The sequence below is a fragment of the Drosophila teissieri genome, chromosome 3L, assembly GCF_016746235.2.
Source record: "Drosophila teissieri strain GT53w chromosome 3L, Prin_Dtei_1.1, whole genome shotgun sequence".
NCBI classification, from domain to species: domain Eukaryota; kingdom Metazoa; phylum Arthropoda; class Insecta; order Diptera; family Drosophilidae; genus Drosophila; species Drosophila teissieri.
The window spans coordinates 22,379,119-22,395,000 of record NC_053031.1 but is presented as its reverse complement, the minus strand read 5'-3'; the positions used below and the strand labels follow the sequence as shown (position 1 = coordinate 22,395,000).

The following is a 15,882-nucleotide window of genomic DNA, read 5'->3' as shown; positions in this document are numbered from 1 at the left end:
TTTTGCGGTTATTAAAAGTGTCAAAAGCGTGCAAATAACGATGACAGAAACACGATGCATGTGGAGTGGGTTGAGGTGGTGTGTGAATTAGTAATGCTATTCAGGTGTCAATGATGTTGCGAAGGTTAAGGATCCGGGTTTTTTGCGGAGATCGCCAGCTTTGACTGATTCATGCATACGTATATTGCGTAATATAGAAATAGTAAGCATGGTACGAAACATGTTATGAACAGTTTTAGTCGGTTTTTTAAAGTTACCGTGTATTTTAATTCAATGTTAACTTATTACCATTAACTTTTTGTGGAAAAGCCACGCTCCTTCATTTTAAGTTTTTATGCTCTTGAGCCGGTTCCACGCAAAGATACATTTAAGTAGTTTTGATACAACACTTATGTACTGATATTTTTCCATAAAATATAATGAAATAGTTTTGAGGCTTCCCTTTCCCCGCATTCGATTTCCCCCATCAACTCCATACATTGTTAGGTGCGAAAAGTTGTACGGCGTTGACGACTAATTCTTCCAGACTTTCGAGTTCCGATGGCGCCGTGTGTGCTTTAGCACCCACAATGGGCTCGAAATTGTGACCCAAATAGAATTGGGTCGGTGAGGCGCTGCAGGATGAGGATGTGGGATGTGCCGGGAATTTCACGGGGCACCATTGAAATAGCTTTTAGTGTGGAGACTCAGCTGCGTTCCCATTTCAATTCCAATTCCGTTCGCATTTTTGCAACAACTTTAAGTGCCCCGCGAAGCTAACAGTAGTAAAGAGGTCATAAGCACACATAAAGAGGACTTGGTTGCGGAATCCTGTGTGTCCGGTGCTTGCTTTGTAGCTCCCGATAATGTTGCCTACAAAGTATGCAATTAAAAGACGGCAGACTCTCTCAAGGCTTTCTCCCCTAGCCGGCACTGCGCCAATAAAAAATCTTCTGCCAATCGCAAAGGGTGCAGGGATAATGTAATAAGCTCCCTGCCCTTTGACCCTTATCCCAACCGCGCGGCATACACATTTTTGAGAGGAAAACTTCCGGGGAAAGTGGGCTGCAACCGCTGCTGATGCCTTTGACTGCAACCTGCCAGGCCTCGGTGGCATATTGTAAGTGTCCCAAACCCATTCTGCTCTGCTCCTCCTCTGCTCGGGGAAAATGCAAAAGAAAAGCGGTGAAAAGCAGCTGCAGCCGTCGCGTCCACGCTGAGTGAGTGATGTGGCAACAATTTTTTATGCGTTGGTACAGTGGGGATTGGCTAGGGATTGAGGTGCAAATGGAGCGTGAAAAGAGCAGATCAACTGGAAAACCTGGAGGAAATTGCTGGTTTAGGTTTTAAAGGACGCCCCAGAAACAAATGCTGTTGCGGTGCAATAGCAGTCACTTTTAAATTTCAATCTTAAATGTAAGCCCCCAAGTACGTACAAAAAATAATTTGAATAATTCTTAGCAACTTAATAATAAAATAAAATTCATAACCTTATATGTCTTTCGTTTCTTTCAGAAGTAATTAAAAGTAAATCCACGCGTGACAATCTTCCCTGTACATTATTTCGCTGAAAATTTATAAGCATCATTTTCTGTTCTATCACGCACAGACACACGAGTTCTAAAGCAAGAATTTAGATCTTAGCACAGAAAATTATGCGCATTGAGTAGACAAAACCAAAGTCAACAGTACCAGCTTAAGCAGACGAAAAGTTCAGGGTCTAATTGAAGAGCCCGCACATGAATTGGATGATTAATGAATGATTTATGCGCTGGAAAGTGTGTCGTAATTAGCATATTATGCAAATCCGGCAAACCAGCAGAAAAACTGACCAGAAAGCTTTCGTTTTCAGATAAACGGAGCCGCAGATCTAGTCAGTCGGCTTGTGTTTTCTATTAGCATGCAGCACGCTCCATTTGCATCGCTCTCTAATCGGAAAGTGTTTTCTTAGCCCTCATAAGTACGCAGGGCCGTCACCTCTGCTTGTTTTCGAGTTCTGTTGAATGAACTAACGTTGAACTACTGTTTTGCGGTAGTTACAATTTTCCCAGTTGCTAGAAAAATTTGAAGAGTATGGAGAAGTTCCTGCAGCTGCTAATTTGTATCTGCGTTGCAGTTGAGAGGCCAGAATCTAACCAAATCCACCGAACTATCCCACCGATCCTGATCCGTGACGGCGGCACGTACTGTTGGCCGGGACGAAGTCAGTTGAGAACCCAGAACCGCATTCCTGGCCGGCCTTGGCATATCCCATTATTATGCAAACCACAGCGCGAACTTTCCTTTACATTTCTTTATTCTTCTTTGCTCCGCCTTCGAATGCTGCGAGTGTTTTTTGGCTGTTAAAATAATTTTCATCACGCCCGCTGATTGATTGATTGGTGGATGAATTTCGGAGCATTCAATTAAGCGGATGCATTAAAATGTATATGCACCGAGAAGGCAGATCGAATGGAAAACCTGAAATTGTGTATACCAAATGCAAACACCGAATTGAAATTATTTTCTCTTGATCGAATTCATTGTTATTGTGTTCGTTAAGAGTTTATATTGGCATTTTTGCTGCGTAGCCAGCATACTGAACCAATTAGGGGACACTTAACCGGGTCCAAGAGGCGTATGCGTTATGGTTGAATAGTTTTATGGGCCGCATTCTTGACATTGCCCAAAAATTCTGACTTGGCTTCTTTGGCAGCGGAGCGCATAAGTAATTTAAAATCTGAAGATAATTAATGGACTTGGATATTTATTATCAGAACGATTGAGGCCCACCCTGTGTCAAGATCCCCGTGGAAAGCACAAGCAAACTTATATATTAAGTCACAGAGCATATTAATGCAGATGAGCCCAAGCGACGTGCAACTTAATTTGTATATTTAATTATTTTTCAATTACCATTTTAATTGATTTATGCGACAACATCATTTACAATTCCACGTCGCCATGTCGCAACGTATCGTATCTGGGTTTAATGTGTCATTACAATTCGGTGGCCAAACATCTTCGGGTGGACAGCGTAAATCATTGCCAATTTAATTGAAAAGATTAAACATTAAAAATAGCAATATTTCATTGATTACATTGCCAGGCTTAACTGCATTAATTTTGATTCCCCTCTTCCAATTTTTTTTAGTGTATTTTTTGCGGCTATACTGAAGGAAAATAAAATGTCACATTTTCCCCGACTAGCACATCATTTGAATCAGATAGGCACCCGCTGGCTTTGTGTATTAAGATAAATAGATCTGTTAAGGCATAAGCCCTTTTTATTTGCCTAAATACCCAAGAGCTTTCGGTGATTTATCAATTAGGATCTTTAAACAATTTGTACACCCATTACTCGCAGAGAATGAGGGTATACTAAGATTGCTAAAATGCATGTAACAGGTACAAGGAAGCCTGTATACGAACGTCGAGATTTTGGGGACTATAAAAGTTAAGAGTAAGCGGCCAAATTCTAAAGATGTAGACGAAGCAAGGTTCTTTTCCGAGATGCCACGCCTACTCTAACTCCCACACACTGTTGATGTGCTTGTTTCTTTTATTAAATAAGTATATTTTAACAGATATGCCAAATACTATTTGGCCACTCTATAGCCCTTTACTGTCATGCGCATACTTTTCAAACAGTTTTTATGTTTTGCATTTCAATATTTAATTTCTTAGTGATTTTAATTTTGATTAATTTGTTCGATGGGTTAAAAAATTGTAGGTCACTTTATATCTTAAAACTCTCACGCCCACCGTTTTGAAAAATGTTTTGTTTTTTTCATTTTTTTTTTGTCTGGCCTATTTCTGTTGATATGCCACGCCGACTATAGCGTTCTTTGTTGTTGTGACTTTAATATGTATAAACTGTGTGAATAACTTAGAAATATTAGTTTATTCTCGTTTTTCTCGTTTTTTTCTTTAAAAAGTGTAAATAAAAATAAATTCAACGAAACCTTAAAGAGTTGCTTGCCACCTTGACAGACAAGCAAGAAAATACAAAGTTGTGAATTATTTAAAACGCTTTTAGAGTTGTTTGAGTCCTGAACCGTTTTTTACTAAACGATGCTGGGTTGTAGATGAAGTGCGGGTCACATGTTTATATACTTCGGCATATATTTACTTGTATATTTATGTGCATAAACATATGCACGTGGATTCGTATCTGTGTCAAAGTCTTATTGAAATTTTCATGAGGCGGCAGTCCGAGCAGATAATGTGGTCTGCCTTTTGATTAGATTTTATGTAAATACTTTCTGGGCAACGAACCCGAAAACGAAAGATGGTGCGCCGAGCTCGGGGCTGAAAAGCGGCTGTGAGGAGCAACCGCAGACCGGAAAATCAAATAAATATATAATCATGAGGTTGGCGCGAAAGTTAGCCGCGCTTTTCAAATTGGTATAAATGCGGCACGCTCTGGGACAAAAGCACTCGGGGGGGTATTGCCGGGAATTTTGCCATGTGATTTTGCTAAGTCTGTTACTTAAAAGCCGCAACATGAAATAAAATAATAATCATGCTCACGCTGTTGAGCTCGCGGCCTCACAAGGAAGATTCCGGCACCCCTATAACCGCTTTTCCGCAAGAAGTTTTAGGTGGCACGCACTCGGGAGCTGTGCCGTTTAATTAATTAAAGGTGTTCAAATAACACACGGCGTGGCACTTGGGCACACACATGCCCTTTTGGCTTTCCCAGTGCGGATTGCCCTTTTTATACCCGTTACTCGTAGAGTAAAAGGGTATACTAGATTCGTTGAAAAGTATGTAACAGGCAGAAGGAAGCGTTTCCGACCATATAAAGTATATATATTCATGATCAGGATCAATAGCTGAGTCGATCTGGCCATGTCTGTCTGTCCGTCTGTCCGTCTGTCCGTCCGTATGAACGTCGAGATCTCAGGAACTACAAAAGGTAGAAAGTTGAGATTAAGCATACTGACTCCTGAGACATAGACGCATCGCAAGTTTGTCGATTCATGTTGCCACGCCCACTCTAACGCCCACAAACCGCCCAAAACTGCCACGCCCACACTATTGCAAAATGTTTTGATATTTTTTCATTTTTGTATTAGTCTTAAAAATTTTTATCGATTTCCCAAAAAACCTTTTTGCCACGCCCACTCTAACGCCCACAAACCGCCCAAAGCTGCTACGCCCACACTATTGAAAAATGTTTTGATATTTTTTCATTTTTGTATTAGTCCTATAAATTTCTATCGATTTGCCAAAATTTTTGTGGTAGATTTAAAAATTGTATTCATTTTAGGTTTTGTCTTTACTAAAAGTGGATTTTGTTAAGTTTTTGGATTGATATTCTATTGTGCTTCGGAATTTGATAGAGGTTCAAAGATACAAATCTTCCACACCTTTATTCTTAGAAAAAGTGTAAAATTTTTTTGTTTTTGGGACGACTTTCACTGTATTATAACGTTTGGCCAAGATACAAATTTACTGTTGGTCGTTTGGTTAAGTTAACTTACTAGAATCTGTTACTAAAATGTTTAACTAGAATGTCTATTATGTCTTTTAACATTTTAAAAATTTGTTTAAGTTTGTACGGCAATATTATTACGTTTTAACTTCCATCCAATAAGCAATATGCAATATATTTTTAAATAAATAAAAGTTTCGCCTTACCTGCTATTATCAATTATAAATTTTTGGTCGAGCCCTGTGACTTCCTTTTAGTTATCCTGCCACTACCACAACACCTTGCACCTCGTCTATGGTCTCTTGCTCTGAGCTTCAATGGCCGTAAACATTTTGTGGCACATTTCATTGGAATATGCCTCAGTGGGACTGCAAGTTATAATTGTTGGCAATTTATTTATTACACAAGAACGAATTCTGTTAATTGGTTTGGTCCGTCGTTAGCAAAACTCATTTGCGAAATTTCGGGTTGGTTTCGGTTGCTTTGCCACACGCCAACGGAGCCTAGAAAACTTTTTCTCAGAACTTTATGGTTTGCCCTCTTTTTTCGGTGTAATGAATCGATAAAGATCGAGAGACAATCGAATCGAATTCAATTTGCTTTGCCTGCGTCGGAAAGTTATTGCTGGCTGGCAAATTGTCACTTGAACTTTGCGGGAATCTCTGAGCTGGCAACTTCTAATACCGCATCACGAAAGATGGAAGAGCTCGTTTATATCGACGCCGCCTGCTTCCGCCACTCGCGTCCACACCCAACGCCAATTCGCACGGAACTGAAGGCGAGTGGCAGTGTTCCACGTCCGTCCTTCAACTTCAGCCACCCCCACCCTGTTGCGAGTGTTCGCCTCTTCGTCGGCTCCTCTTTTCGGCCGGTTCGAAACAATTCGGGACGGACCGAGTGGTCCGCGTCGGCAAAGCAGGGCATCGCATTTCTCTTAACGGTTTTCTCTTAGTTGCCAAACTGTTGATTCAGCACGGAATAGGAACGGAACGTAATAAAATCATTTATATTTTTATATATCATTTATATTTGTGTATAATTAGATTCAACAATTCCATATGAGATTGCGATCAAAGCGTGAACTCATATGAATTAAAATTTCATGGAGGGTAGTTTATTATGTATTCTTAGTTGCAAATAAGAATTTGTTTGTAAAAATTCAAATGTTGCATAAATGTGGCCCCATGGTTCCGTTTGAAGACAAATACTTCTGCGACGACGTTGTATTTTTATATAAACATTTATATATTATTATTATTATTAAAAAAAACTTTAAAACTTAATTGAGTTTACAAAAGTGTGCTCGTTCAATGTGCTACGCTTGAGATCTCGGCGCCGACTGGACTCGTAAATTGCATTGATCTTTATTCTCGTAAGTTCTCTGGTGACGTGGTAACGTATAAAACGACGACCAATCCGTGTCTCTCTGCCTACGTGCTCGTCCGGCTTAAGATAATTTTTACCGATTCCTACATAAATATGGTTTTCCGTTTTCTTTAAGTGGAATGGATTTAATAAAAATAAAGCTTTAGAAGTTTTTCACGCTTCAAAAAGTACAACATTTCGGCATTTTTCCCACTTTTCCTTTTTGACGCACTTTCGCTCTGTGTTCTGGGAAAACTGCATTTGCATGGTGAATCCAGCCAAGGAGACAGCTGCAAGAAGTGACAATTCGCATCAGAGATTCATGGGAGGATGATGAGCATGAGAAGGGCTGTGGTTATTCGCACACTCCGTTTCGCAATGATACAATAATTGTCTGCAGCTCCTGCTGTTCCGTTTATTGTTCTTGCAGCTTGAGCTAGCTGCAGGCAGGAAACTCAATTATCTTGGAGCATGAGTCTGAAAAAGATGAGCAGTGTGCCTGGATTATTTCAAAGCTCCAACCCTTTGCCAGCCTGATATAGTCGAAGTCCTAGTTGTTGTGGGTCATCTCGTGCTAAGCCATGTTGACCGCACCTCCTCCCTGCTGTTGTCAATTAAAGTTTCAGAAGTTGCATGTCGCAGCAAATTATCCTGCACACATTGGAAACAGCTACAGTGTTTATTCGATTCACTTTCAACGCATTTTATTTCATGAAAACTACCAAATCGTCTGCATAAACCACTTTTTATGAATTCACTGAGTGCATGAAAAGGGGCCCGAATTTCTGGTAAAAGAACAACAATTCAGACACGACTTTAATTTGTTGATTTTTGCCTTGGTGGTGTTGAAAATGGCTCTTTGGAATAATTGGAATTCACGCTTTTAAAGACTGTTAAGCATCATGGCATAAACGTAGTGACTGCGAAGGTTTTGGCCGAATAATAAAGCCAGTGCGCTCTTAACTGGAACTGCAGAAGCAGATGAACAGGCGGGTCAGGGGTTAGGGACAGTTTTCGTCATAGACATGGGCAGTTCGTCAAAGCATGACTAACACATTTAAGTGTGTGATTAACATTGTGCTACCTGGCAGACAAGAGCACACTGTATCAGAGCCTCGACTCACCTTAACAACACTCTTACAAAAGTCTGTGTTTATGGAACAGGAATATTTGCATACCCTTTTCACCTGAAAACGAATGCGAAATGGAAAATGAAAATAGACGTCGCTTTTCGGGAACCCCAACATGCAAATAACACCTAAATATATTGTTGATTCCTTCTAAGTGAAAAAAAACTTGTTCGATAAATAGTTTTTCACTAAAACTAGCTAGCATTTTTATAAAATCTTTAAATCAAACCGATTTTAGTGAATCCAGTGTAATATTAACAGTTCACTGGTTACCAGAGTAGAATTTATTTGGAATCCGGAAACAATTTCCTTAATTTGACATGAATGGAAAATCTACAAATTATTTCACATTTCACATCGACTGTCAACCCCCAACAGATAATAATTTATCTTCGAGCGCAAAAAATGGAAAATGAAAAGTTGCAAATTACAATGGCTCGGATCGATAGTTGGCCAATATACAGTGTGCATATGCATTCTATATCCCCGTGCGGATATAACCAGTATCTTGTCCCAGCTTTATTGTTGTTGCCATCCGATTGTGTTTGTAGTTGTTTATGGCACAAATGAATTGGCATCTTTCGAATACTTTCGGTTTGGCTGCCCTGCGGAGGATTTCCACGTTCTCCCTTTCCTTTTGCCAGTCCATTTCCATTTCCGACTTTTCCCGGTGCCGCTCTTTTTCACTGCATAATCGCCAGAGATGTTTGCCTGTTTGTTTGCTAGTCTGTTTTCTGGTTTGCCTATGTGTTGGTATGTATCTGGGTGTGCGTTCTGGCAATGCATTGAACCAGAAATATGTAGATATGCCAATGAGTTTCTTTCATTTTGGGTCTTCTTTGTGTGCCATTTGCCGTTTGTGCGAGCGTAGCGCCTAAAAGGGGCAACCAGTTTACTCTCAAAGTAAAATAATACAGCACTGTTAATTAAAATACGTGTTAATTTCGGTAACATATACCTATACTTAGGTTTATCAACTACTTAATTTAATGTCGCAAACGTTTTTTTCTGTAGTACTTGAGAACAATCTTCCCTCTTCAATAACATTTAAATAGAGATATCGCAGTTCCAACAAATCTTGATTCATTTGATGAATTTGGGCGCAGCGATTCAGGTTTTGTCGGTGCGGAATCCCATAAAAGATTAGCCACAAAAATGTTGGAGTCGCTGCTGTGGCTTCCTTTAATTATGCGAACAGGGATTTTTTCGTCCCACTTCTTCTTTTGTATGGCTTGTGGACCACGAAGCGCTGACGTTGATGGGAGTTCGTTTAAGGAATGCCATTTGGCCTGAATGCAATAAAACAATTTAATTAAATTTTATGTGATCCCAGAGAGAGCAAATGAAAGCAAATAAAGCACAATAAACTCGTGGCAGATGGCACATATTCTGGGAACCAAAACCGTCTTTGGATTTTGCCTATCTTTATGAGGCAATTATGAGCTTAATGGTGTGTCTAAGTCGAGGTCTTCTTTCTTATCCCGTTCACCAATTCGTCCCATGTCTTTTCAATTTGCCACAAACTGTCACACATCATCGGGAGAGAAAAGCCCCTTTCCGTCTGATTTGATCCATGGGTCATTTAAAAACTTTGGCTTTAAGCAACTGTTTGCCGAATATTTCACCCCAACCTTGGTCCTATATGTTTCTAATTTATGCATGTGTTAAAAAAGCTTAGTCAGTGCATAAATCGTTGGCAAAGTTTTGCCTGGGTCAGGCTCTTCCGCATCTCACAAGTCCCAGCCACTTTGGCTAGGCCAGCCATCCGGAGCTCTTCCCGTTTTGGGCTCATTGACCACTATTCTGTTTGTGTTTATGTTCTGTCCTAGAAATTTTCTTTGTTTGCTGATTGAAATTGACTTTCCAGGGGCGCCAGTTGGGCTACTGAAGGAAGGAACCGCAGTAAATTGAAGTAAGAAGATATATCACTTCTTGCTGTGTCATTGAAAAGGTCAACCCATGGCTGATGTGCCGGATTCGAGATGATTCAACTCATTTATCTGTTATTATCTAGAGCAAGAAATTATTCATATCACTTATATTTACACAAAAGAGAACGCTATAGTCGAGTTCCCCGACTATCTGATACCCCTTACCCAGCTAGTGGAAGTGCGACGGAATTTACAAGACTAACAAAAATGTCAAAAAATATCAAAACCTTTTTCAAAAGTGTGGGCGTGGCAGTTTTGGGCGGTTTTTTGGCGTTAGAATGGTCGTGGTTTGTAGCAAATCGATAGATATTTACGACTAATAAAAATGTTAAAAAAATATCAAAAGATTACTCTAAGAACAAGAGCATTAACAAGAGAATATAAATTTAAAAGTGTTTTGGCATATATTAAAATCCTTGCACTTGCCATTAGCACGCACTTCTCCGGAATCAATCACAAGGATACCTGTGTTTTAAATGCGACTTGTCTTTTTCAAATCCTAGTCGCCAGTCCTCATTTAGCTGTTAATCCAAGCTCAACTTGCAAACGCCCGACCATGATTATGGGAAAATAACAAGCATACGCCAGGTGTGCCTGGAATGCCTGTTAGAAGTGGCTATTGCTAGTAAGCCGTTTTTGCAAGGGAATTGTGAATAGCAAGGATACTCGGGGTTAGTTCATAAACAAAGCCAATTAACAGCGGTTACAACCACCTATTGGAGCTCAAGTTGTCCAATGCGAGAGGCTTTACTACCATATCCCGGCAACTAATCTCTGCATGGCTCCTTCCATATTGATTGCGCAGAGTTTGACAGGCACGTATGAACACAGGAAGATGAAGGGAAATAAAAAAGTTCAAGTTGACATGTTCTGATTTCTTCGGTTTAATTTCTTTAACGCGTTTCTAGTATTTATTTGTTTACGTAGTTTCTTGAAATTTCTTGAGGAGTCAAGAAAAAAAGCATATTCATTGAATTTAATCGCATCACTTTACGCTTGGTCTTTTATCCATTTACATATTATTAAAAAGAAAGAAAGCGAACGGAAATTTTAAAATTTTGTTGGCATATCGATAGGAATAGAATCGATAATAGAAGAATAATAACAAGAGAGAACGCTATAGTCGAGTTCCCCCACTATCTGATACCCGTTACTCAGCTAGTGGAAGTGCGAAGGATAAATTTCCACACTGACAAGATTTGTGGCAAAAATTAAAAGCAATGGAAATTTACAAGACTAATACAAAAATGAAAAAATATCAAAATATTTTTCAAAAGTGTGGGTGTGGCAGCTTTTGCTAGTTTGTGGGCGTTAGAGTGGGCGTGGCAAAATCGACAAATTGAGCTGCGTCTACGTCACTGGAGTCTGCGTGCTGAATCTCAACTGTCTAGCTTATTATGTTCCTGAGATCTTGGATGTTCATACGGACAGACGGACATGGCCAGATCGACTAGATCTAGAATATATATATTTTGAAAGCTCGAAGTAATAATATAACAAGAAAGAACGCTATAGTCGAGTTCCCCTGTAATCAGATACCCGTTACTCAGCTAGTGGAAGTGCGTGTCTATGTCTCTAAGTGCTTAATCTCAATCTTCTAGCTTTTATAGTTCCTGAAATCTCGACGTTCATACGGACGGACAGACAGACGTACATGGCCAGATCGACTCGGCTACTGATCCTGATCAAGAATATATACACCTTATATGGTCGGAAACGCTTCCTTCTGCCTGTTGCATATTTTCAACTCTACGAGAAAGAAGTATGCACATAAATTGTTTGCTTGAGTCTAATATAGCCTATACCAGTAACGGGTAAGTTGATCTTGTTAAAATAAGTTGACGGCATGAAATATCTTGAGGCACCATGAAATGTCAGGCGTCTAACAGATTTAGCTCCAGCGAATTATACAGCAAGCAGTTAATGCATGTGCCGTCATCGAGAAAACAGCTCTTAGACCATCTTGAATTGCTGCGCTATGAAGATCACCCTGGTTCACTTTTGCATCCTTACGCTGGTGCTGCTGATGTGCTGCTTCACTGTGGAAGCAACAATGGGGAGGACAAAGAAGTGTAAGCCCCCTCTTAAGTATGCCCCGAAGCTCAAAAAGTGCATTAAAGTCAAGCCTAAGAAGAAGACAACTCCTGCTGCAGGATCTGCTACTGGCACGCCTGCAGCAACAACTGCAGCTGCAGCCTAAAAAATGAACCTTTAATCGTCAAGCATGAATTAATAAACGGGAGGTGAATAGCATTTCCTTCGCGACTTTTACTTTAAGTTTTGGTACAAGAGGTTTCCCATTTGAGAGCTAGATTTCTATTGCTGTTTTTCTAATAGAAAATGGAAAAAGCCCGTCCATTGGGGCATCAAAGCATTCGGGTGAATGGTGCATAGGAATTGCAATAGGAGCCCACTCATATTAGTTGCACTGGCTCTCACAACATGTGTGGTACGCAAGGAAATAGAAATTCCACGGCGATTGGGCTCCCTTGGGTTCCTCGCTTGCACTTAATGGGTGGATTGGGGAATTTGAATTGATTGAATTTGAATTGCAGGGCAAGGAAAAGGCTGCTGCAAATCCCGCATGTGTTTATGGGAACTTAAGGCTGACTGCCACCCAATCGGTGCTCCAAGCAGTTTGTTTGCTAACCAGACCGTTTCTGTTCAGCAGAATTCCGAGCTTAAATCTCCTTTCCGGATTGTTGGCCTGGCCTGTTGACTAAAAGAATTTTATTCGACGGCTTGGAAAGGCGTTTAGGTCTTAGAAATGTTCGTGGGTTTCTGGCTTAAACAAAACCTTATGTTGAGCTTGTTTATTTCCCCAATAAAAGTGTTCGAAAAGCGAATTACAATTGTTACAAATCTCCGCTGTATAAAAATAATAATAATTAAAAAAAAAAATGTAATATTTAAGATAATTCAAAGCAATCGCAGATCCTTAAATAAAATAGTTCCTGTGGCAGATAATCGAGAACAGTTAATTTAGAAACTCAAATTGAGTAACGGGTATTTTAAGCTCGTGTCCTTAGCATTTTGTTTGTTACGGCACTAATTGTATTATACTTTACTAATTAGTTTTGCATATTTGGAATAGACAGCAGTAAAACAGAGAGAACCTATTCGAAGCCAAAATTCTAGAGCAGCAAGTATGAAAAACAAAACATGCTTATTTTGAAACCTGTTTAGGTTTTAATAGAATATGGTTCCATTGTTTCAGTCCATACCTCCTGGCAATATCTATCACTCTCATTCAATTAAAATTTTGACTACTCTTGGCCAAACTTGCTTTACTTTATTTCCTCAAAATTACACTTAAATTAAATTCCCAAAATGATTTCCATAGACCCGCACAATGAGGAGGCGTATTCCATCGTGGTCTTCGGAGCCTCAGGGGGGTTGGCCAAAAAGAAGGTGTTCCCAGCGCTTTGGGCTCTTTACCGTGAAAACCGACTGCCCCTGGGCTTTAAAATATTCACCTTCACCCGCACACCGCTGCAGACGAAGACGTATCGGCTGCAGATTCTTCCTTATATGGAGTTGGACAAGCATCTGGACCCCAAGAAGTACAATCTCTTCTGGAAGATGGTGCAATGCGTGCAGGGCGAGTACGACAAGCCGGAGCACTACGCGGCGCTCACGGAGGCGATGGTCCACCAGGAGACAAAACACAACCAGGTGCGCGCGAATCGGATCTTCTACCTGGCGCTGCCCCCTATCGTTTTCGATCAGGTGACCCTCAATGTCAGCCGTAAGTGTAGCTCGTCCACGGGCTGGAACAGGATCATAGTGGAGAAGCCCTTCGCGAGGGACGACGTCTCATACAAGGTCTTCCAGACCTCGCTGTGCAACTGCTTCCGGGAGTCGCAGATTTACCTGATGGATCATCTCCTCAGCCGGCAGGTGATGCAGAACTTCTTTGCGCTGCGCTACTCGAACCACTTGTGGGGTGAGACCCTGAACAACCGCCATGTGGCGGCGGTGATGATATCTGTAAAGTGTGAGCTGCCGGTGGCGGTGAATCGTGCAGACTACTTCAACCAGTTTGGCATTATTCGGGACCTGATGACGAACCACATGATCCAGACGCTGGCTATGCTGGCAATGGATCAGCCGTACGCCAACACTGCTGACGACCTGCGGATCGAACGGCTGAAGGTTCTTCGCCAAGTGCTAACTCCCAACATAGGCGACGTGGTCTTGGCCCAATACCGCAACAACCGGCGGGAGTCTGAGCCTACGAAGTGCGGCTACACGGAACACACATACATTCCGAAGGACTCCTTTACGCCTACCTTCGCTTTGGTGGTGCTGCAAATTAGCAACCGCCGTTGGGCCGGGGTGCCCTTCATCCTGCGGGCGGGAAAGGCCCTTAACGACACCAAGTCGGAGGTGCGTATCCAGTACAAGCCGATAGACTGCGACGCCTTCCACAGCGACGGTGCGGACATTCGAAACGAGCTGGTCCTGCGATCCTTTCCCACAGAAGAGGTCTTCATGCGCATGCGCCTCAAGCGGCAGGGCGAGAATATCTGTCTGCGGGAGAGCGAGATCAACCTACGAGTTGATGATCGGGGACCGAAAGGACCCCAAGGACTTCCCGGCTTCCTGCTCAACGTGTTCCATGGCGACCAGACGCTCTTCATGCGTTCCGACGAGCAGTGCGAGATCTGGCGGATATTCTCCCCGGTCCTCGCCACCATCGATTCGGATCGTCCGCGCCCGCTGCACTACGACTTTGGATCACGGGGTCCTTTGCTGGCCTATCGCAAAGCCGAGCGTGCGGGCTTCGTCTTCTTCGCCTCGGACGAGTGGCATCAGAGCGAAGAGACTTTGGAGTACACGGTCAAGAGAAGCAAGCAGCTAATCGGACCCCACACCGCTCTCAAGCCGGTTAGGGATCCTCGGCCCAAAAGGCTGAGCTCGAATTCTAAGGCGGAGGGATAATTAAAGCGGCAACGAAAGCTTTTTAATTCAACAAGAGTGGCGTGCTGTGTTGCACCAGCTGCCAACCACTTCACCTTGGCTGCCCAGTCTAAGCCTTCACAACTGTCTGTTCCATTCGGTTCTATTCCGTTCCGTACACAACAATGACAATTCTTGCCCATGTTGCTGGTGAGGATTTCGCCAAGAGGGGCAGAAACAGCATTTATGCCTTGGCCATTTTCCTTTGCTGGAAGGACTAAGGTACACTGGAGGCTATGGGAACTACGTAATTATCTACAGAATATATTATAAATGTATTTGTACATACAAAATTTTTTTTGTAAGTTTATTAAAAAATTTATTCAAAAGTATTCAATTTATTTTTGTATATGGTGCTGTCGCAACTGAACTAACTACTTAAAAACTAATGTATTACATAAGAAAAAGTTAAATCCATTTAAAGCAGACTGACCATACTGTAATAAGGTAAAAATAAAAGTGCTAAGAATGTACTGGTAAGCCCAAAACGTCAATACACCAAACTTATTGTACATTAGACATCCTTGCTTACTCAGAGGAGTTCGTCTGGGACAGTTGGTCAGTTGTTTTTCAACTGGCAAGTTCTCGGGTTCGGAAAGTTTCAAATAACTGTATAGCAGTTGATGAAAACCTACACACATATGTACATGCATACCAAACTGCGGAAGGGAGTTTGCAATAGGATGAAAAGTTACTCTGATTTCTTAAGCGAAACTTTGGCTAAGAAACTTTGAACTGCTCAATCACCAGTCTATGACCTCTTGTTTACCCCGTAATCTTTTGTGGGGTTACTTTCTTCTCATGATGGTGATGATTCGGTGCTGTTTCAGCAAATGTCGAATGTAAATCGGTGGCGAAAATGCGATGGCATCACATTCAATTCGGTGAACAGAGGCTAATAGGCTAATGCACTAAGTGGGTAAATTGCATTGTAATCGTTGGCGTACGTTTGCTCAAAAGATTACCTTGCCACCCCGCATTATTCCCGATGCCTTTTCTTTTGAGACTACTTCCCAGTCTCGAATTTTCATCACCCTTGTTGATTTTCCAGGGCCTTTGTGGGGAACCCACGCATATGCTTTATGTTATTTTCCTT

At 41.4% G+C, this 15,882-nt stretch overlaps 3 protein-coding genes across 4 annotated transcripts in view; 2 read left to right on the top strand and 1 right to left on the bottom strand.

Annotated features, from left to right (window-relative positions):
* LOC122615539 (tyramine/octopamine receptor) overlaps positions 1 to 6,613 on the bottom strand; it is a 36,979-nt gene extending 30,366 nt beyond the window's left edge. For both annotated transcript variants that reach the window (XM_043790489.1, XM_043790491.1), the window contains exon 1: positions 5,605 to 6,613. The gene's annotated coding sequence lies outside the window, so the exon portion shown is untranslated. The remainder of the gene's footprint in view (positions 1 to 5,604) is intronic.
* Positions 6,614 to 11,743: 5,130 nt separating this feature from the next.
* LOC122617775 lies at positions 11,744 to 12,077 on the top strand. The gene has a single exon (XM_043793760.1). The coding sequence runs from the start codon at positions 11,803 to 11,805 to the stop codon at positions 12,022 to 12,024; it is 222 nt and encodes a 73-aa protein (XP_043649695.1). The 5' UTR covers positions 11,744 to 11,802; the 3' UTR covers positions 12,025 to 12,077.
* Positions 12,078 to 13,032: 955 nt separating this feature from the next.
* Positions 13,033 to 15,118, top strand: LOC122617012 (glucose-6-phosphate 1-dehydrogenase). Its single transcript, XM_043792646.1, has one exon. The coding sequence runs from the start codon at positions 13,155 to 13,157 to the stop codon at positions 14,766 to 14,768; it is 1,614 nt and encodes a 537-aa protein (XP_043648581.1). The 5' UTR covers positions 13,033 to 13,154; the 3' UTR covers positions 14,769 to 15,118.
* The last annotated feature ends 764 nt before the right edge of the window (positions 15,119 to 15,882 follow it).